The sequence below is a fragment of the Squalius cephalus genome, assembly GCF_949319135.1.
Source record: "Squalius cephalus genome assembly, chromosome: 4".
In the NCBI taxonomy this organism is placed as follows: domain Eukaryota; kingdom Metazoa; phylum Chordata; class Actinopteri; order Cypriniformes; family Leuciscidae; genus Squalius; species Squalius cephalus.
In genome coordinates, this window is record NC_137125.1 from 11,896,569 (window position 1) to 11,923,905 (window position 27,337).

Here is a 27,337-nt window from a genome sequence, read left to right on the forward strand (position 1 = left end):
GAGTCCCAAAGTATGCTCTGTTCCCTCGCCTTAAATACCAGATTAGAACAAAAGGGGTTAAACAAATGTTGTTTAGAGTTGTTTGGGCCAATCCATGTACCCCAGGGAGGTAGCACCTGGTTTCTTGAGATATCGTAAAGAGATATCAGCCAGAGAGGAGATACAGGATTTGCCTAAGTTCTCAATCTTTTTCATTAAACCAATGACTGCAATGAAATTAAGACCATTTTACCAATCGCACTGAGCCCTTTAAAATGACACCAAACATGAAAAGGAAAACCAGCATATTCACAAGATACATCATATGTGATATATAGACATTCTTAATGACCTTTCAGTGACTTGAGAAGGGAGAAGAGGATGGAGAGGGGGGATGAGTTGAAGTCAAACAAAGGGACAATGAGATAAGTTTGGGCAGGACAAGGTTCTGTGCTCTGTCTTTGCTATCTGCTGTCCAGGGTGCATTTTATGGCTTTATTGCAGGGTGCGTTTTGTTTTAGCAGGAAAATCAGTTTATATATATATATATATATATATATATATATATATATATATGTACATGTATATAAAATACTATTTTTGTCAAAAATAAAGTCATCAACTAAGATGTTAGCTGTTCCAATGTTGGCTATATTCAAACTAATGAATACATATGATAAAATGTAGGCCTATAATAATTTTTTTTACAAAGAAAGAGTACACTTGAAATATTGTTGAAATTGTAATTATCGTTGTAATTGTAACCTTTTTAATAAAATAGCTAAACATATTTACAAGATAGATGTAAGCAAAATCTTAAATTGTCAATATAAGTCTTCTTCTAAATATATATTTTGTCCTTGCATTCATTCTTGTGGCTGAAGTGTCACACCTGAATGAATAGCTCATTATGCAGAGTCATTACGCATAATGGGTGGGACATTGTATTCTCAGGTGTAAACCACTCCTTGTTCCCGCCCCCCTCGCATATTGGCTTTCCAAGCAAAACCTGTCTTACACAATTTAAATCAATGTATTGTTTTATGTGAACGATAAAGCAAGACTATTTTCACATAATTTTGAAGCCAGAACTTGAAGCGACAACATCCATTAGTCAAAAGTCTTGTGGACACATATTTAGTATGAGTTTTGTGGTCTTATTTCAGCAACTTTCATTTTTAATTTTTTTCAATAACCACGCATAAACATTATTCTCTTAAAAATACAAACATCTACATTCATGTTGCTCACATATTATGGTAGCCCTGTTTGTGCTATATAGAGTGAATTTACACTTTTGCCATTATCATGTTTATAAATAACTGAAAAAAGCACAAATGTCAGGGCATGTCAAAACATCCCAAGGGCCCCAAAAACACCTTAGACCCCAGAGGGTTTTAAAGCGGCTCAAGTCCTACAGCCGTAACACAATGGGCCAAGGCCGTTTAAGCAGCCTAGCTCTGCTGGCCATTGAGAGGACACTGGTCAAGTCACTGGAAAAGACGCCTAGTTGGTACGACAGGGTCACAGACCATTTTCTTGAAAAGGAACGTAGGGCAGAATTTACTTTTAAACAAATGAACAATTTTATGATGTAGGCCGAAAATGAGCTTCCCTTTTTGACAGACCAGTAGCCGCCACTGGTCACATGATAACGTCAACATGGCGGATGATGTCCGGATCGCATCCATACTCAACAAGATTTGGCTATAAAGTACCTACTCTTTTAGCACTAGTTAAGTAAGTACTTATTGAAATTAAGTTTTCGAACGCAGCCAGGGAGGTTGCCGCTTGGACGTGACGCGACTGTGAGACGTCAATCAAAAATCACAGCCAATCAGAACAGCGTGTGGGCAGAGTATCACGGCAAGTGCACGTAAAGAGAGTAATCTTGACGGCACTCGCAAGAAAATGGATAAGTATACATAATCAAATTCACAAATAATACACCATTTAAAAAATACATAGGCTACTGAGTTACTAAAACAATCTTTGTCAAATAATACACTTGTTTGTTCACAGTTTTAATGTTGTTTTTTCCAGTTGTTTAATTTCAAGATCTGAGGTGAATTATCCATTGTTGCTTTTAAAGCTACAAAGCTGGAGCACTAAATTATATTCAAAGTCACATTACACGCTTTAAACATTAAATAAAGCACATAAACAGTACCTGAGATTACCATTGCTACACTTTATGTTTGTTGTTCCAGCGCAACGTTGCAGAAAAATAGAAACCGTTTCTAAAATATAATCGTTGCGTGTTGCCGTCGCGCCTGGTTAGGACAAAAACATGGAAAAGATACCTTTTATTGCCGTCGCGTCGCGTGTAGTTAGGGCACGGTGTGACAGTCACTTCAACTTGAAATGGTCAAATGTTTTTTGCCTCTCTCTTCTAGCAGCAGTCCAGTTGCTCCAACATTTTACACTTAAAGGGATAGTTCACCCAAAAATGAAAATTCTGTCATCATTACTCTCAGGTTGTTCCAAATCTGTATAAATGTATTTGTTCTGTTGAACACAAAGGAAGAAATGTTGAAGAATGTGGGAAGCTGACCAGTTCTGGGGCACCATAAACTTCCATAGTATTTTTTCCCCTATTATTTTTAAGGTTTCTAACATTTTTCAACATATAGTATCTTTTTTTTATGTTTAGCAGAACAGAGATATTCATACAGGTTTGGAACAACTTGAGGTCGAATAAATGATGACAGAATTTTCATTTTGGGGTGAAGTATACCTTTAATATCAAAATACTTTTAGCAAACATTTTATTTCTAATCAATATTTGAAAAACACAAAACGCATAAAATAGACACATTAGTGAATTGATAAATTAAATAATTATAGTAGCCCACATTGACTATGGTATGATTGTTGTAGACAACATATACATTACCTACAGTTGTCCAGCTGATAAAAACAAATAAATGTTTTACCCTACTGGCATAAAAACACCACTTATATTGTGTGTTTTGTCAAGTTAAGCACACAGAAAATGGAATAAAGTTACAATAATTACATTTACATAATTACATTTTTACATTTTACCAACCTAATTTTTTGGCATTCTCAGTTTGTCAAAATCCACTTGGGGTTCAGAGTCCAGCTGAAAATGTTATCTTAAAGGTAGGGTAGGCAGCTTTTTTCGAAAAAACTTTATCCCAGATTTGTTTAAACTGTCTTTATATACCTATACATAATTAAAACGTAAATACTATGAAAAAGGGAGTATAAAAATCGAGTGTCTATAGTCCTCTCAGGGCACAATAAACACAGCTACTTATTCCATTCACTCCCACCCCCTCCCTTCTGGGCTCCTTCCAAAGCCACGCCCCCAAAACACATGAACAATCTCCGCTCAGCGCTGGCAAACACGTCCTCCTCATAGACAGTATATAAACTGGACACAGCGACCCCATAGGTTTCAACGGAGAGAAGTGAAGCAGATTAGAAGCCCTCATTTCCTGATTGCCGAGCGTACTGCGCAGACTCAAACTGAGCTTGACGACGTGGATGTGACGTGAGCAGCCTGCCTGACAGTTGTAAGTTTTCTAGTAGCTGTGCCAAACGAAATCTGAACCATTCCCTTCCGAATCTTGCAGAGACGGAAAGCGTGAGTAGGATCTGTCCATGAGCTAGGAGCAGGAGCAACGTCATGACTCTCTATGGGCTTCTCCCTTGACTGTATCGGACTTCATGCCTCCACGTCCCCCCGATTGACTGCGAGCTTCTCTTCCTGTCTCTACGGTAATTTCCAGAGAGTCGCGTGGTTATGACGCAATCGTTAGCCTACTTTTACAAAAACGGCTTCTACGGGGCCATAACGTAAGATACAAGGTAATGGAGCCTTTTATACATTGTCGTGTTTCTTTAGAAATAAACCATGGACAAATGGAGTCTTTAAACGCCTCAGATGTAAAGTTATTCGCTGTCAAAGTGACGCCAAAATGAATGGGAGTCAATGGGATGCTAACAGCAGGTGAAGGCTTGTTAGCCAATGGCGGCTCCCGGGGGTACCTTCAAAATAATATGAAACGCTGCCCCCCTGGTCCTCCTCCAGCTGAGTGGTCGGCATCGCGCGTTTATGAGTTTTGGGGGTGTGGCTTTGGAAGGAGCCCAGAAGGGAGGGGATGGGAGTGAATGAAATAAGTAGCTGTGTTTATTGTGTCCTGAGAGGACTACAGACACTCGATTTTTATACTCTCTTTTTAAGAGTACTTACATTTTAATTATGTATTGGTATATAAAGACAGTTTAAACAAATCTGGGAAAAAGTTTTTTAGAAAAAAGCTGCCTACCCTGCCGTTAACGTACAGAGCTGTCTGAAACACTGATTAAACAGGAAGTGTTTGTCCGAACTCGCAAATTTTTGAAAAATAAGGTAAGACTCAAGATTTTTAGAAGTAATGCAGAGTTGAGTGGCTCCTCACTTTTGTTGTGCAAAGTGTCAGGGGAAAATAAAGAGGATTCCCCAGTTGACAAATACCACCTTAGCATGAAATCTGCCGCTGGTTACAGCAATGTCACCCTGACTGAAGATGCCAATGAGAACAATGACATCTGTCAAGCTGACACTGCTGTATCAGTGGATATCAATAATGACGATAATCTTTTAGGAAGATCTCCAAGGGCTTTGAAATCAGGCCAAACAAAAAAAAAAATAAAAAAATGGAAAGGTACCTTAGAAGGCAATGCCACAAGTCCAGGCGTGTAAAGAACGTTTACTGAAAAAGTTCTGTTTTAACAGGTTTGAGTTCAGGAGAAAACAACTCCACAGTCCTTTATGAAAATGCACGTTTAAAGGAGTTTCAAAGTAACTTCTGCTCAAGACAGTTCAAGTTCAGTGGAGGAACAAGCAACACCACACCGTCATTATTCATGGTTAGTAAATACTACTTTATAAAATACTGATAGATATAGATTTAAAAGTGCCATGTATCCATTCACATTGATCTAGACTTAATAAACAGCATTGACACTTTGTTTATACAGTTTTTTTTTTTATTGCTTAGCACTAGCTGGGCTGCCAACTTTTGAGATAAGCTTGGTGTGAGAATTATGGAGTGGTGATTTGATGGAATGATTTATTAAATTGACAGAATTTGAAAGCTGAGACTTTTTCATATCAGAGTAATCTGCTCTGTCTTGTCTGCCAGAATCAGTGTCTTTGCTCTGTGATTTTTCACTGTATGAGAATATAGTTGTGTAACGTGAGTAAGTGTGAGAACAGTGTCAATAGCATGAGTTTCGCACTGAATGTCTGAGAGTTGGCAGCGCTGGCACTAGTCTAGACTTGTAAGTAAGCTTTTCTCCCCGAATCATGGAAGTGAACACCAGTTATTTTGCCATGAGATCTCTTATTTATTATTATATGTCAAGACATAGCAGAGAAAAACAATTTACTGGAGAGATGGTCTTCATTCGTCAATATACAAAGGTTGGGCATTTATATGCTGACCAGTAACTTACATTATCTTTTTAACGTGTGATCATATTTAAAATTGAATGTATATTTCATGCTACACAATCCTCATTCCTTAAAGAGAATACTTCAGTCAACATGTGCATCAGTGGAAACTATGCTAGATTGCATTCACATTCTTCTGTGGTTAAAACTAACTCATCTCACTCCTCTCCATGTCCCTGGTATGTGATCCTAACACACACTTGCTGTGCGGATATATGAATGTTCATAAAAATGTTATAGCCATGAAAAAAGGCTTTTATTTTTTCTGAATTCCTGAGTGCCTTGGCCTTATATGATTTTTGCAAGTTGAACTATCCCGCATCAAAGAGCACCGATATACTGACTCCAGTTTGGATCTTATTCAATCAGATGTTTGTCTTCACTAGTGATGGCCGCTTTCATCACACGAATTCAGTAAAAATAGGCTTTGTAATGTCACAAATGTTTCTAAATTTCAATGGTTCTCTGTTGGGGGCCGATCCCAGTAAACCTGTGTTTATGGTTTTTACCTGATCTCGGATCAGTTTTATAGTTTTGTAGACATTTTAATGAGATGTTAGTTTAGATTGTTGAATGGCAGGGCTGTCCATCACCAAATTACACAATGTTTCCTGTACAACAACATTACTCACTGTTTAACTACTGTAGTATGATGCATCATCAAAGAAATCAACTAATTCTAGTATCAAAATGATAAACCTGTAAGATAAGGTTTGAGTAACATTATTAGAGCATAGATTGCCTTAATGTTGAGACAACAGATGGCAAAAGTGTAAAAGGGAAAAATTAAAAACAGAGATTATGAGGTGGTAAAGAAATAGATTTTCACAATGACTTTTGGAAATTACAGGGTGAAACTTGTGCTAAATGCAATTTTTAACCACTGACAAAATCAAATGCTTACAGATGTGTCTATAATGTGGCTAATTATTCCTGGCACAACAAACTGCTGTTCACGAGCAGTGTGTGTCACTACAGAAATTATTCTCATTAACATTATAGTTATACATGCGTTAGCCTGTTTTCTGCTTCTGTCAAAGTTGCAGGCAGGAAAACCATAAAGAGGAAGAGAAAGTGTAGACAGAGCACAGAATGCAAACTCAAACAGGGCGACAGAGAGCCAAAACATATTTTACACTGGCACAAATATCACATCACGGTAAGTCTTCAGGAATTAATCTTCAGGATTATAATGATATCGAGCTCTAGGGATTCTGCTTTTAGTTTAGATTAATTTACAGACTCTTTACAATCTGAAATATACAGAGGTGGAAAGTAAACATGTAAATGTTCAACACTTCCTCTCTTCTGTAGGCAAGGCGTTGATTCACAGACGATCAGCTTTAGTGAGAAGATTGATTATGACAAACATGTATTTTTGATGGCTACAGAAAATCTATACTCTCCAATTAAAGTGTCTGGATTGTGATATTTAAAGGAAGAAGGCATAAGGCAGTAAATAAATTATTTAATGTTTTTATTTCACCTATGTATTTGTATTTTGTATTTATTTATTTAGAGAAACAGGGACAGCGTACAATAAACATTAACCTCAAGGGGAGAGATGCATAGTACCAGGTTTTAGCTCAAGAGCTAATTTCCACCCGCAGTCCCTATGTGAAAATGCTCAATAATAATAATAATAAACTAGATAAAAATGTTTGTTGAGACAAACTTTAAGTTGGCTTGAGAAAGTTTGGACCAGAAAGTTTGAAGAAGTTTAAAGTAGTTTGAAGTTTAAATTAGTTTGAAGTTTAAAGGTGCTGTATTGTAGTTTTCAGCGGCCTCTAGCGGTGATGTTTCAGATTGCAACCAATAAGTTTACAAGCACGTGCTCGAATTAAATTTATGAGCAAGCACTGTGCATAGACAGTATATAAACGGCACTGTGGGTACCGGCCAGACTGAGATGCAACACACCGGAGAAAGCATCACACAACATGCTGGAAACTAAGGTAAACCCACTGCAATGTTACAATAATAGGCTACTTTTATCAGCTTGACGTTGAACTAATGCTCCATGCTCGTACCATGATAAGTATGGAACCCCATCAACTGTGCCGAATTTTGCCACTGCAAGCACCACTTCACATTTTCTTCAGGAAATGTACATTCTAGGTTTGTAGATAAGGTTTCTCCATGATTCAAATGCCCTGCCGATGTTGATCCGTGTTTTCACCCGAAGTTCATCCGATTCACGTCTGGCCTTATGAGCTTCAGCAGAAAAAAAAATTTGTTTTGTTTTTTATCAATATGTGGAGTTTGTGTTGGAGTCTGTGTTGTGCTGGGAGCAGGTCGTTTCTTAGTGTTATCAGACATGTCATAAGTTGCATAAGTCATAAGTCCATGTCATAAGTTGCAGTGTCGTCGCTGTTGAGTGCAAAGTCAGTAGGCTAGACCAGGGGTTCCCAAAACTTTTTCATTCTAGGACCCACCTAGACAAGTATAATCAATCTCAAGACCCACTTGCACTGGTGCTACCAACTTTCTCAGTTGGTCGCACCAGCATGATTTGGTCGTACCTTTTTTTTTTGCTACATGCCATGGGATTAATCAATGCATGCTGATGGTCTTAATCTGCATACCCTAGTTTTGCACTGATGTAAAAAGACTGACAGTGACAAGACCTCGTGTTAGCAAAATATTTTAAACTTTTAACTCTTAAAAAAAAACCATGTATGTTCTTTAATGTTTGATTATAATTTTACCGTCTTCACATAGGGATGGGAAATGATAAGATTTTATCAATAATAATAATGCCACTGACGATTCTGATTATCGATCCGATTCTCTTATGGATTCTTGATAGCACTGTGTGGAAAAATGTAGTCATATGCTTTTCAAAAAAAAAAAGTGGTTTTATTTATTTTAAAGCTTAAGCTTGAGTAAGCAAACTGTACTTTTCATGTAATTTATGTAATAAATAGAACCTTATTGTAAAGTGTTACTGATTATACACCGATTCAGACGTCTCCTGAGTTCACTGTTGGAAAGATCAGTTGTTTTAACCATTCATTAAAATGAATCGGTTTAAAGGAGTCATTAGTTCGCGAATTGGACGTGTCATGCACGTTGTGTGATTATCCCAGCACTGGACATGGACATCCAAGATTTGTGTCAACACAGAAAACATTTCATCACTGGATAGTTTTTTTTTCCGTCTAATTAAAGTGTTGTTTTATGTCAGCTGAATGTCTGGGATGCTTTTCAGAGAAGATAAGGCAACAACTTATTTAGCACAATTCACACCCAGCAGTAATTAAGGAAAAAAAAAATCTCCAAATGCTCCACATGAAACTTTGGTCTTCCGACCTTTTACCACTAAAACTCACTTAAGAGTCGTTTGGTCATTAATCGGACTGGTTTTGTTTCACTCATCGTAATGTAAATTTAGCTGCAGCTAAGTGCCTTTGTGCAACCCACCTTTTCTCACTGTGTGACCCACAAGTGGGTCGCAACCCACAGTTTGAAAACCACTGGGCTAGATGAGGCGAGAGGCTCGGGAGCGCGCGTGCAGGTCACGTCACTGGATTTCGCGGTAAATCCGACCTGGCACCTTCACATAAAAATAAGAATACTTGCTTTCCGAGGTAATAGCAAAACCCGCAAAGTGGATCATTTTAATGTAAGATTACAACCCCTTCACACACAGGCAATAAAAAAAGGATTCGTTTTAGTAGAAAAACTACATACAGCACCTTTAATAGTTTAACCCTCTGATGGTCCTCGGTCATTTCTGACCGAATAATTTTCTGTTTTGAAATTTTAAAAATCACAGCTTCATCGCAAGGTTACGAAACTTGGTGACTTTTCTGGCATTTGGTATGTGAATACAAAAAAAAATTGAGGTCATGATCCGAGCATGCTAAGTGGTCGTAAAAAAAAGTCACACTCGTGGTCTTCGGTCAAAAATGACCGACCCATAGGAAATGAATGGGAAATTTACAAAATCGGAAAGCAAGTATTCTTATTTTTATGTGAAGAGTGTCACCCTTTACGGCGGAGTACTTTTTTTTAGAATCGTGTCCGATTTGTAGATTGTACAGACAAAAATTCAGAGAAATCCAGAAATGTGCTTTTCCATTCTTCACGTTTTCTGAAGTCGATGCATTCTTTTAGAGCTCTGTCCTGGGATTCAACCTTATTTTCTTCATGCATGAATGTAAATTGTAGCTTATATTCAATTGAATCAAGTATCATGTTTTTGATGTTTAAATTATAACGCTGAAAACAGACTCGTGATTTGATTACATCTTTAATTAGTGATAGAAGTTACTAAGTAGCATTAAGTTATTATCTTAACATTAACATTAAAACACTAACATTTTTAACATGAACTTAATTTTACAATTAATTCAAATAATATGTTTACTATAGTTTATTTACATTTATATTTTAGCTTAATTATTTTTAGCTTAGCTATATTAGTTGCAAGGTGTCAGGTCTGATGATAAAAGCAAACGCATGGGTGACTGGATTTTGCAAGTGTTGTCATGGAAATGGCAGGTGAGGGACGAAAAAGGGACGTTCGTAAACTGGCCTGGACAAATGTCCTCAGAACGTCCGTCAGCGAACGTTACAAAGCGGACCAAATGCGAACGTCATCGGAATGTCCGTCAGCGAACGTTACAAAGCGGACCAAATGCGAACGTCATCGGAATGTCCGTCAGAAAACGTTACAAAGCGGACCAAATGCGAACGTCATCGGAATGTCCGTCAGCGAACGTTACAAAGCGGACCAAATGCGAACGTCATCGGAATGTCCGTCAGCGAACGTTACAAAGCGGACCAAATGCGAACGTCATCGGAATGTCCGTCAGCGAACGTTACAAAGCGGACCAAATGCGAATGTCACAGGTCGGGGTGGAGCGCCAGCGGGCCGCCCACCCCTTCGCTTGCGTGCCGCCCCTGAGGAGCTGACCGTGGACACGAAGGAGATAGACACAGAATTCAAAATAAATATACTCTTTATTAAATAATAAAAACAAAATCTTAAAAAGTCTCTTCAGCATTCTCTTCTTTTGGAGAGCAGGTTCTTCACTGGACTCAGAGAGTGGAGGAAACGTATATATCTCACAGCATTAGCAGGTTCTTCTCACAGCACTAGCGGGCTCGGCACTGGACTCGGAGAGTGGAGGAAACATAACTCACAGCATTAGCAGGCTCTTCACTAGCATTAGCAGGCCCTTCCAGCATTAGCAGGCTCTTCCAGCATTAGCAGGCTCTTCTGGACTCAGACAGAGAGTGGAGGATACGTGTAACTCACAGCATTAGCAGACTCTTCACTAGCCCCAAACAGAGAGTGGAGAATACGTATAACTCACAGCATTAGCAGGCTCTTCACTAGCAGTAGCAGGCTCTTCCAGCATTAGCAGGCTCTTCATTGGACTCAGGCAGAGAGTGGAGGATACGTGTAACTCACAGCATTAGCAGGCTCTTCACTAGCCCCAGACAGAGAGTGGAGAATACGTATAACTCACAGCATTAGCAGGCTCTTCACTAGCATTAGCAGGCCCTTCCAGCATTAGCAGGCTCTTCACTAGCCCCAGACAGAGAGTGGAGAATACGTATAACTCACAGCATTAGCGGGCTCTTCACTAGCATTAGCAGGCCCTTCCAGCATTAGCAGGCTCTTCCAGCATTAGCAGGCTCTTCACTAGCCTCAGGCAGAGAGTGGAGAATACGTATAACTCACAGCATTAGCAGGCTCTTCACTAGCAGTAGCAGGCCCTTCCAGCATTAGCAGGCTCTTCCAGCATTAGCAGGCTCTTCACTAGCCCCAGACAGAGAGTGGAGAATACGTATAACTCACAGCATTAGCAGGCTCTTCACTAGCATTAGCAGGCCCTTCCAGCATTAGCAGGCTCTTCACTAGCCCCAGACAGAGAGTGGAGAATACGTATAACTCACAGCATTAGCAGGCTCTTCACTAGCATTAGCAGGCCCTTCCAGCATTAGCAGGCTCTTCCAGCATTAGCAGGCTCTTCACTAGCCTCAGGCAGAGAGTGGAGAATACGTATAACTCACAGCATTAGCAGGCTCTTCACTAGCAGTAGCAGGCCCTTCCAGCATTAGCAGGCTCTTCACTGGACTCAGGCAGAGAGAGGAGAATATGTATAACTCACAGCATTAGCCGGCTCTTCACTGGACTCAGGCAGAGAGAGGAATGGATACGTGTAACTCACAGCGTTAGCAGGTTCTTCACTGGACTTAGAGTAGAGAGAGGAATGGACAGCTGTGACTGCGAGTGAACAGCAAAAATAATTCCCACACTCACATTTCCACCACACACTGTAAGGTTTCACTCGTGCTCATTTCCACAATAAAACTGCAATTCAACAGACTCACGGTGCACCCAAAGCTTCCGCCCGCAATCCAGCCGAAGTTTTCTCTGTCTCTCTCTTGCTCTCTCTCTCTCGCGGCCTCCCTCCGCATCAGCGGCCACGGCCGCTCACGCGCTGCGTGCCTCACATCTCCTCGTCGCCTTCTCTCTCCTCCAAATGGCCTTTTATACCCAACTTTGGGAGCATGTGCCCCAATCAGCGCTCTAGCTCCTCCCCCTCCACACCTGCCGCTCATTTTCTTTCTTTTTAATCACCCGGTGACACGAACGTCATCGGAATGTCCGTCAGCGAACGTTACAAAGCGGACCAAATGCGAACGTCATCGGAATGTCCGTCAGCGAACGTTACAAAGCGGACCAAATGCGGACCTAAGGGGACGTTCGAAAAGTCCGGGGGACGTCCCTTGTTAGCTGGGATGCCACTTTGGCTATATGAGGGGGCTCAATGTCTGATTTCACATAGAACTACCGGTTTTCTGTCAATACGTTAATATTCAGCCTATTATGATAATGCTGTAAATAAAAATGTGCAAAGAAAGAAGCTTTTAATAAATATTTTTTAACGTGCGTGAATAAATCCAAACACCCCGTGACAGATTTAAGTTTCACTTTCAATCCGTGACCAACAGAGGAGCGTCTTGGCGGCAAGGATTTAAATCTTTAACAATGTCTGGGATAAGAAAATCTAAAGTGTGGATGTACACCATCAGAAAGGATATTCTCCAAGGCTGGATTTAGCATCAGGAAAACCATGATCGCACTTCTGCCGGCCAACGTTAACACGTTTCACGTTAGAATGTATTTTATCTGCGTGCACAGACAGAGTGAAAGGCTGGATTTGTTCTCTCGATCAGGTAGGGTAGAAGTGATTTAAAAACTTTTCAGACGGTTCTAATTTGATTTTTGGATGCTGTGAAAATTTTTAGCTAAAAAGACTGCCACTCCAGTTTAGCATATTGTTGTTTCTGCAGTTAAAAAGACAAAGTTGAAAATTCTGGCTACTCGTTATTTTAATAATTTCTTTATTTTTATTTTATTTATTGATCTGTCAGGGTTATCTAATCTAACTATCTGTGGCTTGTGTTTTGAATATATGTTCCCCTGCACTTTAGGCATTTTGCACACATTTGCTCATCTTGTGACTTGATTCTGATTTATTTTGTTTTGTATTTTTATTTATTAGAAAGGTATATTGTTCTAATTTAATTTAGTAAATTAATTGTTTATTTTTTCGGTGCATCGATGTTGTGCTGTACTTAGAGCCTGCTCGCACAGGTAATTTAGCCGATTTAATTTGATTTGCATGTGAAATGCAAATCCTGTCTGCAGTGTGGCCTTTCTGGAGTTATTTATGTTATTTCTTAGTTTTATTGATCCAAAATCAATAAATGATTTTAGTCATTTAAAAATGTATTTTATTGATTTAAAATCAATGTTTTTATACATTTCTTCTATATCTTTGTGTGATTTTCTGTACATCGCGGCTTTGAAATGTTAAAGCCCCGCCCCCATCCCCATCCCCATACACATCCCCATACACATCCCCATCCCCATACACATGACTGGACTATTAGTCGACTATAGGCAAGACATGACGATTCTGATTCGACTATGAAAATCCATAGTCAGGGACACCCCTAGTTTGGAGGCTTTTTCATACTACTCAGCGTTAATATACTTGGACTTATGTTGGGCAGTTTGTGACTTTGCGAGATAAACAACATACTGTAAGGTAGCACTGGTATTACAAAACATTCAGTAGCACATGCCAATCAAAAACAGACGTGACACAAATAACACATTTGAAAAAAATATTACTGACTTTAATGCATTTAATTGATATATAAAATATCCCAAAATTAGGCTATTTATTTAGGATTTTGTGTCACAATTACGTAAGTATAGACGTCGATTCATCTGTCAGTCACTACTGGAGGTGTCACAAGTTCACAACATACGGTGATGAAACATTGTTTAAAATTAAGATACAATTTATACCAAACGAAATTCACTTTTAAAGAAAGGCTTTATTCAAAACAAAACTTAATGTGGTCCAAATTGTGAGAGTCTAGAAAGCGCTAAAGCTCCAGGCATTGATGGCCTTCCTGTGGACGTTTATAAAGTTTTCTGGCATGTGATTACTTAAACTGTCTCTGAGAACAAGCAACAAATCTTAGCCAAAGGACACTTACTATTGAGCTGCAGGAGAGCAATCCTCACTCTTCTCCCCAAAAAAGGGGATTTACAAGAGATCAAGAACTGGCGGTTGACTACAAACTTTTGTCAAAGGTGTTGGCAATGAGACTGAAAAAAGTTGCATATTATTCATGTTGACCAGACTTATTGTATACCCAATAGGTTGATATCTGACTATCATTTTAATTCATGATGTTTTGGTCCTCTCCAATTCATTGGGTTTTGAAATTTGCCTGATTTCAGTTTATCAAGAAAAGGCCTTTGTCGAACACCAGTATTTGTGGCAAACATTAGATGCATTTGGGTTCAACTCTGGCCTTATAAACATGATCCGAGTCTTGTATAGTGACATTGAGAATATTTTAAAGATCAACGGTGGTTTAAGTGCTCCTTTTAAAGTTCATGGGGGGTCAGACAAGGATGTTCATTATCTGGGATGCTGTACTCCTTGGCCATAGAGCCTCTTCTGCACAAATTAATACAATCTCTTTTCGGTGTAAACCTTCCTGGATGTAAAACAGTTTTCAAATGATCTGCTTTTGCCGATAATGTTGTTGTCATTGTCAAAAAACAAGAAGACATTGACACCCTTGTAGAAAATATGAATGTTTTTGGTGTATTGTCCTCTGCTAAAATTAACTGGGTGGAAAAGTGAAGTGGAACAATCAGTGATGAGTTAAGTAGAAAACTTGTTTTACCTGCCGGGTTAATTTGGAACAAGGGTGGGTTTAAATATCTTGGTGTTTATCTTGGAGATGATACTTTTGTGTGTACTGGGAAAAAGTTTTTGAAAAATTGGGACAATGTTTTAGAAAAAGTTGAAGGACGTCTCAAAAAATGGAAATGGGTATTGCCACACATGTCTTGCCACAAACCATTGATTTGTAAACTGAATTTGGTGACACTACAGTTAATGAATAATTTTTGTAGAAGCGAACACCATATGAGATGCCATGAGATCTCTTATTTATCATTATATGTCAAGACATAGCAGAGAAAAACAATTTACTGGAGAGATGGTCTTCATTCGTCAATACACAAAGGTTGGGCATTTATATGCTGACCAGTAACTTACATTATCTTTACAAGGTAGAGAAACGTGTTCATGTTTAAAATTGAATGTATATTTCATTCTACACAATCCTCATTCCTTAAAGAGAATACTTCAGTCAACATATGCATCAGTGGAAACTATGCTAGATTGCATTCACATTCTTCTGTGGTTAAAACTAACTCCTCTCACTCCTCTCCATGTCCTTAGCATGCGATCCTCACACACACTTGCTGTGCGGATATATGAATGCTTATAAAAATGTTATAGCCATGAATTTTTTTTTTTTTCTAAATTCTCGAGTGCCTTGGCCTTATATGATTTTTGCGAGTTGAACTATCCCACATCAAAGAGCACCGAGATACTGACTTTATACTCCAGTTTGGATCTTGTTCAGTCAGATGTTTGTCTTCACTAGTGATGGCGCTTTCGTCACGTAAATTCGGTAAAAAAAGGCTTTGTTACGTCACAACTGTTTCCAAATGTTTCTAAATTTCAAAGGTTCGCTGTTGGGGTCGATCCCAGTAAACCTGTGTTTATGGTTTTTACATGATCTCAGATCAGTTTTATAGTTTTGTAGACATTTTAATGAGAAGTTTGTGTAATTTGGTGAAGGACAGCCCTGCCATTCAACAATCTAAACTATGTTTCCTGTACAACAATATTACTCACTGCTTAACTACCATAGTATGATGCATCATCAAAGAAATTAACTAATTCTAGTATGAAAATGATAAACCTGTCAGATAACTCGTTTAGAGTAACAGTACTATAGCATAGACTGCCTTAATGTTGAGACAACAAATGGCAAAAGTGTAAAAAGGAAAAATTAAAAACAGAGATTATGAGTTAAAAAGAAATAGATTTTCACAATGACTTTTGGAAATTACAGGGTGAAACGTGTGCTAAATGCAATTTTGAACCATTGACAAAATCAAATGCTTACAGATGTGTCTATAATGTGGCTGATTATTCCTGGCACAACAAACTGCTGTTCACGAGCAGTGTATGTCACTACTGAAATTATTCTCATAAACATTATAGTTCATGGCATTTGACTGCATATAACAGTACTGATTATAGATATCAGTTTGTCTTAATGTGAAATCTGGAGGGAATAAGTGAATTCTTCCTGGTGCCTTGAAGGGAAGAATGTAGTGAGCAAGTCTAAGCCAGATGTGTGGATTTTCCAGATGTGACAAAACTCTTCTAACTAGGCATGTGCCGGTATCAAATTTTCATGCTGCGATTAATTGATTGAGCTTTTATCACGGTATACGGTATTATCACGATATTTTAATTGCTCAAGAGAAACGGATGGATTGGGGGGATGTAGAAAAAAAAAACTTGCATCACAATAGGTGTAATTGTGATTGTCAAAACATTTGGTAACTAAACAGAATTTTACACAATTTTCACGATTTCAATTCAATTCTTGGGATTTGATTTCAATCTTGATTCAATATTGACTCTTTGGATAAATATTAGGGAGGCTACAGTAGATAGCTGTGGCGAGGGGGGCGTGGTTTTGCGAAGTCTGTAATGGGAGAGAGAGGACGGAGCAGAACGGAACGTAAGTAGGTCAAGTGCAGATGATGAACACCTGTGTCTGATTGCAGTAATTGGCGTGGAGAGACCGGATATAAGCCGGAGAGTGACAGAGAGAGAGAGAGAGACGAGCTGGGACCTCGTGTGCTGCTGGAAACCTGAAAGAAACGCTTAAAGAGAATTCTGAGTTAATGTTTATTTATTGCTGTGCCTGTGCACGGTGAACGCGCTGTGCGCGCACCTCTGTTATTTTGGAAAGAGTGAATAAAAAATCGAGTCCCAGCTCAAGCAGACCCCTGTCTTCTTCCTTCCTTGTCATTATTGAGCTGAACCGTATCACAATAGCCTACATGTTAATTTTTCTCAAGAAAAAATACATCTCACATAATACTGTAAACATACAGAGAGCCCTATCAGCTGGTATTATTAAAGGTTAAAAATTAACAAATTAAATTAAATATAATTTGGTTCCCTTTCGTTGTCACTCCGAGTTACGTCGGATGACGACGAATGGGGTTTCGCTTAGAAAGCATATCATCTTCGAGTATATAAAACGAGCCAATGGCAATGAAATGCCATGGGTCTGCGGAATTTGCATAGCGTATCTCCGCCCCATCCTGGGGGTATATAAGGAAGTACGCAGGCAACATGCAGATATGTTTTCGCTTCGGAGCCAAGTTGATTCTTCACTCCACAGCCAAATTCTGAGTTATCTCTTTACTCTATTCGAGACAAGCCTCTCTCCAAGTGTTGGTGTGACAGCGAGTTCCAGCGAGTGCACATTCCCTGCTTATCTGTGCAGTGATTTGCCAGAGTGTGTGTGTTCATCTCCCTGGTCGCTTCAGCATTTGTGGAGAAATCTCCTTTCACAAAAGAGCATTGCACGCGGCACGTCTTTTTAAAGATGCCTCACCCGTGTATTTCTGGTTGCGGTCTATATGTGTCTGACTCGGATGGGCACAATCACTGTCTTGTGTGTCTGGGTGTCGAGCACGCTTAGGCAGCGTTTGTGGATGATACATGTTCCCATTGCGGGAACATACCCATCGCACGGTTGCGGTCGAGACTCAATGACCTTCGTGGTAGAGTCCTCTCACCCGCACCCCGATCTACGAGCTCCACGAGAGCTGGTACTTCGGCTGGCGGCCAGGGTGACCTGAGGGTTACGGTGTGGAACAAAGCGCCAACTATTCCACGCTCCACACCGTCCTCTAGCGCCGTGCAACCCGCAAATGTTTCAAATGAGTCTGCAGTACAGTCCACTGACTTGCCGCATGTCTCATTTGGCGCTCCAGAGGAAGACCGTATGTCGATCGCTGCATCACAAGGTGGACAGGAGTCCTTGGGAAGTGACGATTCGGCTGTGCTGCCACCCTCGGGTGTCCCAGCATTGCCCGAGTCTGATCCCGAGCTGGGCTGTCTCCCTCCACCCTGAAAGTGTATGTTGCCGCCATTGCCGCACATCACGACGCAGTTGATGGTAAGTCCTTGGGAAAGCATGACCTGATCGTCAGGTTTCCTGAGGGGAGCGAGGAGACTGAATCCTCCTCGTCCTCCCCTCGTACCCTCTTGGGACCTCTCAGTGGTTTTAACTGCCCTGCAGAGTGCTCCCTTTGAGCCTCTGCAATCAGTGGAGCTTAAGTTCCTGTCAATGAAGACAGCGCTCCTGGTTGCATTGGCCTCCATCAAGAGGGTAGGGGACCTGCAGGCATTTTTGGTTGACGAAGCGTGCCTGGAATTCGGACCGGCTAACTCTCACGTGATCCTGAGACCCCGGCCTGGATATGTGCCCAAGTTCCCACCACACCCTTTCGAGACCAGGTGGTGAACCTGCAAGCGCTGCCCTCGGAGGAGGCAGACCCAGCCTTGGCACTGCTCTGTCCAGTATGCGCACTCCGTGCTTACGTCGACAGAACGCAGGGTTTCAGGACCTCAGACCAGCTCTTTGTCTGTCATGGTGGGAAGCTGAAGGGAAAGGCTCTCTCCAAGCAAAGGTTGTCTCACTGGATAGTGGACGCCATTGCTTGGCTTACCAGCAGCAAGGTCGACCATGCCCCCTTGGCGTGACGGCCCACTCCACTCGGAGTGTGGCATCCTCTTGGGCTCTAGCGCATGGCGCCTCGCTAACAGACATCTGCAAAGCTGCAGGCTGGGCGACACTTAACACATTCATGAGATTCTACAATCTCCGAGTGGAGCCAGTTTCTTCTCATGTACTCGCTTCAACTAGTCGGTACTAGATTCTGCTCAGGTGTCTTCACTTGCTCGCCATTCCTCTCCACGGACGGGGTACGTGCGATATTCTCCTCAGGTGAGCCTAATAAGCCCTGAGTCTCCTCCAGCACTGACGATGTCAACGCCAGAGTTATGCCACCGGCAGCTTTCGCGCTTGGCTAGCTGCCTCCATGTGCATGGTTCCCCCTCTGGGTGACCCCCACATGTGTATTTCCACTGAAAGCCTCTCTGAGCATGTGTCTTTCCCTTGGCAAGCCACCTTGCCACCCCTGGGGTTGAAATATTCCACCTGCGGCTGGACACCCCAGTGATACTCCATATGTAACCCCCCGGGGTCATATGTGTATTCCAAGTCCACCCCTTCTGGCTGGGCATAATTGCATATTTCCACTGAGATATGCTTCCCAGTGTACCTTGGTATTCCTGTGTTAAGTAGGAGTCCTTCGTCCGTGCCAGTCTGACGACAGGGAGCTCAGACTTACGCAGGGCACTGGAAGACAGTCGAGAGGTGGCGTGATTACACTGGGAACCCCATTCGTTGTCATCCGACGTAACTCGGAGTGACTACGAAAGGGAACGTCTCGGTTACGTATGTAACCCTCGTTCCCTGAGTAGGGAACGGAGACGTTACGTCTCCCTACCACTTCCGCTGTACCGCTGGAACGCCTGAGTTCAGTCTCGGCTCCTCAGCGAAGAAACATATCTGCATGTTGCCGGCGTACTTCCTTATATACCAGGATGGGGCGGAGATACGCTATCCAAATTCCGCAGACCCATGGCATTTCATTGCCATTGGCTCGTTTTATATACTCGAAGATGATAGGCTTTCTAAGCAAAACCCCATTCGTCGTCATCCGACTTAACGTCTCCGTTCCCTACTCAGGGAACGAGGGTTACATACGTAACCGAGACGTTTTCATTATAATAACAATTATGACACAAGTAAAAATATAATGCAAATATAATATAGTTCACATATTTAGCAAAATACTCCTCTCTATAGCTATTTTTTTCTAGTCAACTAACGTGTTGGTCATTAAATGGCTTTCCTTAGGTAAATGTAACGTTCTGTGACATAATTGTTTACCTGCAGTTTTATTGACCTCTTTCCATGGTTGAAAAACACTGATTGATCTATATTATTTATGAGGCATAAATACCTTTCGGTAAGTTGTAATGTATCTTTAAATAAAAAGTAACATATGATCGGTTTACTTGAACTGAGGCGCTACAGCGATCGGTCACATCACATTTAAAAGGCACCAAAACGGTATTTATTGTCTGAATTTCGTAATAAAATGGACAGAACCTGATAGCTGATCATTTTTTTTCATATCAAAAGTAACCTTCTATGTGTAGTCTGTCGGTGTCAGTGTCCTCTTTGCTCCGCGATTATTCTCTGCATGAGTAAATGGATGTGTGGCACGAGAGCATTTGACAAGTGTAAATTGCGTGAGTCTCACACTGAATGCGTAGAGTTGGCAGCCCTGCTTTTAGAAGGGGGATGAATCGTCGGCAGCGTTCCTCCTTCTGCCTTGCTTCTTCTCCATGTGAGTATTGTTTACATTAGACTAGAGTGCGCACTGCGCCGCATGCACACAGTGCTTCTACATGTGAGGATTGTTTACATCAGTGCGCACGTGTTTCGCGCAGTATATACGCAGTGTTTGTTTAAGCGGTTGATGGAAAATAAGCTAATGCGTGTTCTATAAACATAAATTCTGATCTATTATTTTTCACGGTATTTTGAAGTGCCCGCGATAACAATATCGTGCTTATTCATTACCGCGATTTATCGCATTACCGAATACCGGCACATGTCTACTTCTAACAATGAGAAATCAAAACTAATGACACACACATTGTTTGTGGTAACAAAGCTTATCTATTCCTCTGTAAGGGATTTTAAGGATGTTATTTGGCTTCTATTACTGGCGATGTGAGTAATGTCAGAGGAGAGGATTATGTGAAACATCTTTTAATCATGACACAGATCGAGAATTGAATCTCTGAAACTGAAAATATGATCAATGTACAGAATGAAGTACAGGCACTACATGAGGCCACCTTTGGTGTTTGAGGACACAGCAAAACTCACTTAGTTCTGTTGCGGACATTGCAGAAGAAGTGCATGTAATGAGGAAGCTTGTTTTACTAAAGCGAGGGCTCTTGATATTCTGTTCCCAGGGAGGAACATGCAACTGTTACATGTTCATATATCCCAGACAACACTGGAAGAGCAGTGCACGATTTAGCTAAACTCAATACGGATCATGTCTTTTCTCCTCTGAGTGGGACGCATTGTTCGGATCAATATTGAGGCCTGTCGTAACGTATGCCTTTAGGGACCAAGCGAATTACAATACTTAAAACAAAACATAATTAAGTAAAAGTAAAATAAAAAAAGTACAAAAAAATACCCAATTACAGTAACGCGAGTAAATGTAATTTGTTACTTTTCACCTCTGCAAATAGCAATAATTGGGGTACAAATTACAAGTCTTTGAATACGGATAAAGAAAATAAAACAAATTGAAAAAGAAAATAGAATAGTTACAAATGCTTAAAGGGACACCAGGCAACGTTTCGTGTTAATTAATCATCTTCGTAAGTCTGTATATGGTTAAATGACTCATTACTGGGCGAATGAAGACTCTCTCGCCCGCCCCTACTACCTGTAGGAAGAATATCCCACTTGCAAGTTCGTTGTATCCTACCAGCGTCCTTCAGTCTCACAAAGTCTCAGACATCGCGACTCTCGCGAGAAGCAGGATCAGTTTACGGCAAGCATCCCACTTTACAGATATGAGTTGAATTACGATGGCCTACACTTTTATTTTATGTCACTAAGTCAACGCGTCTGATAATAGGCAATAAACATGTTGCACATATCATGATCGAGCTAGAAAAAACGTTCTGATGTTTTCTTAGACAAGCAAAGGTAAACCGTCATTCTACCAGATGACCTTATAGACCTTGCTAATATAACTTTAGACAAATATTAGCCTCCGATATATATATTTTTTAGAGACGCACCGATTACAATTTTCTAGGCCGATTCCGATTTTCTGATTTTTCATCGAGTTTGACCTGCTGATACCGATTTTAGCCGATTCCGATTTCATTTTTTTCTAACCACTTTACAGCACACACAAATATTTATTTTCTACCTTTCTTTAATAGAACATTTTTCATATTACATAGATAATTTTTTTAACAGATAATCGCTATAAAATAGAACTATATAAATTACTCCTGGTGTGGGAAATTGACTCACATCTAAAGTGCAGTGTTATGGAAGAACATTTCCTTCTTTTAAAACTAATTTTTTTTAATATATTTAGCAAACTAAACTTCTGTATGAAAACAGGTAATGGCAATAATATATATATATATATATATATATATATATATATATATATATATATATATATATATATATATTTACTTTATTTATTTTTTATAATCATAACCATACTTGCAACCAAAACTGAATAATGAAAACAAGTTTAAATGGGTAAATCTTCTAATATTTCTGGCATACTGGAGTTCTTTTTAAAACACACTAGACATACTTATTCTGTGCATTTTGAGCACTTTTTGTGTGAATTCATTTTATTTTTAGTTTGTCCATCAAAAGTGTGCTTTCACTTTAAGTGAGCGTGAGCAGAGCAGCAAAAATAGGCCCGCGCCGAAAACCCGCGCTTCACTGGTGCTCACGCGACGCTCCTGCTTGACGCTCACGCGCTGCTCCTGCTGCCGGTGTGAATGCACTCATTGATTAACATGGACACCGAAAAAAAAAAAAACGCACTACTCACGCGCCGCTGACAATTGCGTGTGAAACGGCCGTAATTCACGAGGCTCCTAAATGTGCGTTCCCTGTGCACATATGATGCTGATGTTGCGCGATGTTAATCATGCGGCGCCCGAGTGCATTTGACCGGCATAAAATCGGCATATGTCAGAATGACCGGCCGGTCGCCGGTCATGGCCGCTCACGTGAAAATCGGCCAATTCCGGTCACCAGCCGATCAATCGTGCATCTTTAATATTTTTTATGCTCATGCCCACTCTCCCAAAAAAACAAAACACGAAAGCAGTAGTTCGCCTCGTTCATATCGTTCGTTCCCGGTAAAAATACTAGTATGCATGACAACAATAAAACACAATAAAAAAATTTAAAAAAACTCACCATCAGTTGGAAAGAAAATATTACTTTACTTACCTCGGTAGACATAACTGGTTTTGAAATAGCCGGTTCCTCTGCTCAGCTGGGTTGCTCGTGGCGAGGGGGGAGGGACAACAGTTCGTTGTGTGTTTGAAAGCATTTACTACCAGACACTAGGGGGGGCTAGGGGGAGCTTCGTAGAGAAAAAACACTCAGGCTTGCCTGGTGTCCCTTTAACTCAGCACACACTTTTTGTACTTTACAAAGTCAAGCTTTAAAGCTTTAAACAGCACAAACACAACTTCAGCTTAACTCACTGACCCCTTCTCTCCTAAAGGCTGAGGAGGTCTGGCTTAAATACCCTAAATTACAAAACAATTACAAACATTTTTTTTTGCTTTGCGCTCATGTGTTTCTGTCACACGGACCAGGTGACGATATTATAACTGCATCTCATCGTCACAGGGCCACTGTGAATCATTTGAAAGCACATTTATTAGTTACAGTTTCAGGAGTGTTCCTCGTCAGACTCTTGTTCATTGGTTTGTTTTGTGAGACACTCGACTGTTGTAAGGCTTTCATCTTACGTCAGACATACACTCTCAACTGACGCTGGTATACGGTACGACAGAGAAGACCTGTTCTGTTATAGAGCATGTAGAAGGAAGAGTACGGCCTGATCACACAAGCTTTTCAGAGCATGTTTTGATCATGATCAGTGCTTGCATTTATCAGTCTATGTAATCCAGTGTTTTCATATGATTAAGAGGAGGAATGAAGGATCTAAGGGTTTTTAATAACCGTTGTTTTATTTTATTTCCTTTTATATTTAATTTAATATAAATTTATGTAATTGTCATTTGATTTATTAGTTCATATTATTATTTCTTTTACATAATTTATTCATTTTATCATTATTATAATTTATTTGTCATTGTCAGTTATTAAATTTTATATTACTTATTTCCCTGCTCTTGCAGTGCTTGCTATTGTTGTTTAATCTCATGATTGTGTGGGTTGAAGGGATGTTTGTCTTCATGAGTTAGAGATGAGAGAATGTCTCCATTTCAAGGTTTTTAGCATCACAGGACGATGTTGTGAAGCAGTAATTTACCATTGTTTTTTTTCTTGATAGTGGCAGCTTGATAGCAGCAGCTAATTTGCATTTAAAGAGACAAAAACAGGATGAGGAGATTTAAAAACTACATCGAGACAGACTTTGAAGTTGGCTTGAGAAAGCCTGACCAGAAAGTTTGAAGATGTTTTAAATGCTTAAAGTTTGAAGTTTTTGAAGGCAATACAGTCTATCAGAAAAACAGACAAGACAGATAGATAGATTGATTTTAGGGTGTTGCTATGCGGTTGCTTGAGGACTTGGGTTGGTTGCTAGTGTGTTGCTATGTGGTTTCTTAGGATGGTTGCTAGGGTACTCTGGGTGGACATTAGGGTGTTGCTATTTTGTTGCTAGGGTATTCTGGATGGTTGCTAGGGTACTCATTGCTAGCATGTTTCAGATAGATGCCATGCAAAAAGGAGCATTATAGGACCCCTTTAAAGGTTGTATCAGTGATTTCAGGCCCCCCCCCTGAATCACAAAAAAAAATCACATTCATCTAATCTTACCTAACGATCCGCTAGCTGCCCACCCCATAAGCATGCCATAAAAAAAAACGCGTCTCTGTAGGCAGCCTAGGCTCTGAGATCTGCACACAAATACAGTTGGTTTCACCAACCACTCAAAACCAAAACAAATAGTGTTCCAACCAATCACCGACAGGGGGAGGGTATTGTGAGAGCCTAGGCTGCCTACAGAGACGCGTTTTTTTGACGGCATGCTTATGGGGCAGGCAGCTAGCGGATCATTAGGAAAGATTAGATGAATGTGCTAATTTTTTTTTTGGGGGGGGGGGCCTGAAATCACTGATACAAACTTTAACGGATGAGTTTGGATGAGAGTCCTGATCCGATCACAGCTTCATTTCATAATCCATATAACATTTGAGCCCTTAGGTCAACATGTTAACCCCCTGAGGTCGACAATCGCGCCACTTTTTTTTTTTTTATCAGTTCAAACGAGATTAATTTTGCTCTGTTGACTTTGATATTACAAACAAGTTTCATACATCAATCGATTCTGTTAAATGTGTATTATTTTTGTGTATACTCACAATAAAAACAAAGTGTTGTGCTTTTTGCCAAATAAAGAAAAATAAACACGAAGCGAGTTCTGCCTTCTCTCTGTCAGTGTAGTCCAATTCTGAAACGCGTCCGAAAATGAACAATAACTCAGCGAATACTCAGTCAAACAGGCATACTGTCACGATCCACACACACACAGGAAACAAGAGAGATCCAATTTGCAGTATTTATTGGGGTAATCCGTACTCACAAAACCAGTCCAGGCAAAAGGTCAAAATCCATAAAGGCAATCCAAAAACAAAACTAAAACAGGAACCAGGCAGAAACAAACGTCAGAAGTGGTGTGATAGGTTACAAGGACTCAGTGACAAACACTGACACAAACAGGATATATATACACAGACACTAACAAGGTGAGGGGAAACAGCTGAGTGCAATGATGATGGGGAACACCTGAGTGCAATGATCAGTGGTAGCCAGACAGGATGATGGGAAACGTAGTTCATGATGTGAGTGACACCGGGGAAGGAGGACATCTAGTGGACACCCGGGGAACACAAACCCAACACTGTGACATAACCCCCCCCCCTCTTTTTTTTTTTTAACCTTTATTTAACTCGGAAAGTCACATTGAGGTTAAAACCTCTTTTACAAGTGAGACCTAGTCAAGACAGGGTCAGATAGCAGGATTAAACAGATAACAAACCACAGACAAAACCAACATCATCAATAAATACAACAAAGAATACAGCAGCATAAACATTTAGGTATTACCTAATACCCTATATAATACTGTTCACAGAAACGACATTAATAAAATCATATTGATAATGAATTTAAGTGGAAGTGGAATTATCAAAACATCTGCACTTAGCAATGACCAATTCTTTTATTCTATGTTTAAAATCATTTAAAGAGATGAGGGATTGTAGTTTAAGTTTAGTCTGCACGTCATTCCAGGACCAGGGGCCATAATAGAACAGGCTTAGCTTTACAGCCTCTGTTCTAATAGTCGGCACTTTAAACTTAAACCAGTTATGTGACCTGAGATTGTAGGAACTTTGAAATGATAAAAATTTCCTATATAAATATTTTGGAAGTTTTCCTAAAATAACTTTATAAATTAAAATATACCAATGTTCAAGCCTGCGCAAATGCAGAGATGACCATCCTACCAAACTGTAAAGTAAACAATGATGTGTCCTGAAACTAGAATTTGTGATATATCTGAGAGCAGAGTGATAAAGGGGGTCAAGTTTGGACAAGGTGGACAGAGAAGCAAATCTGTAAATAGTATCCCCATAATCAATCTGTGACAGAAAAAGGCTAACAACTAAACATTTTCTTGAAGCCAAGGAAAAACAGGACTTTAGTCTATACAGAAAACCCAATGTGAATTTTAATTTCTTAGCAAGAAAATAAACATGATATTTAAAATTTAGGTTTTTATCCATCCAAAATCCCAGATATTTGTAATTATCTACAGACTGGATACAAATTCCATCTAGTGACTTGATGGAGAAGGATGGTAACTTTGTTCGCCCAGTTTGAAAACCCATAACTTTAGTTTTATGTGGGTTTAACAACAGCTTCAAATCTAGTAGGGCATGTTGCAGGATATTGAAATCTGCCTATAGATTTGAAAAAGCTAAATTAGCTGTGGGGGCACAGGAATACAGAATTGTATCATCTGCATAGAGGTGTATGGAAGTAAAATAATGTCAAATGTTTTTGAAACAAAAAGCCTGTTGAATTGCACTACTTGAAAAAAATAGGCATTGCATTAACCATGCTTGCATTTTAATGCATTGTATTTTTAGGGCTTGCATTTTTATGGGCTGAAATTCAACATGGTTGAATATTTAAGCTGTGAATATTTCAATTAAAAACATTTCAAACACATTTTCATTATTAAAAATTCAATAATCCATATTCACCTTTCATATTTCACTTCCAAAATACTCAAACTGTTTAAAAATACAACCTATAATATTCAACAGGCAATTTTCGGTCCATTTTATTTCGCTTTGAAAATTCGCTTCCACAAATTCGGTGGTTCAAATTCGACAGAAAATATTACGTTGACATCCATGAACTGCAGGAAGAGCAGTAGATTACCGAGCGTACTCTCCATCTGCTGTTAGTCGGCTTCACCAGCAGGTGGTGCAAAAGCTCGTGTTGTTGACGAAGACCAGCAACAGTTAGAGC

The 27,337-nt window shown here is 39.9% G+C and overlaps 1 protein-coding gene across 3 annotated transcripts in view; it reads left to right on the top strand.

Annotated features, from left to right (window-relative positions):
- Nucleotides 1-4,097: 4,097 nt before the first annotated feature.
- LOC307157319 (NLR family CARD domain-containing protein 3-like) overlaps nt 4,098-27,337 on the top strand; it is a 114,116-nt gene continuing 90,876 nt past the window's right edge. The window contains exons 1-2 of one of the 3 annotated variants that reach the window (XM_079869188.1): nt 4,098-4,360; nt 4,727-4,860. Coding sequence is in view for 1 of the 3 variants with exons in the window: in XM_079869189.1 (XP_079725315.1) it covers nt 6,539-6,605 (67 nt within the window). In the remaining 2 variants the exon portion in view is untranslated. Of the gene's footprint in view, nt 4,361-4,726; nt 4,861-6,508; nt 6,606-27,337 lie in introns of those variants that run through there. The other 2 variants (XM_079869189.1, XM_079869187.1) reach the window with 2 other exon arrangements.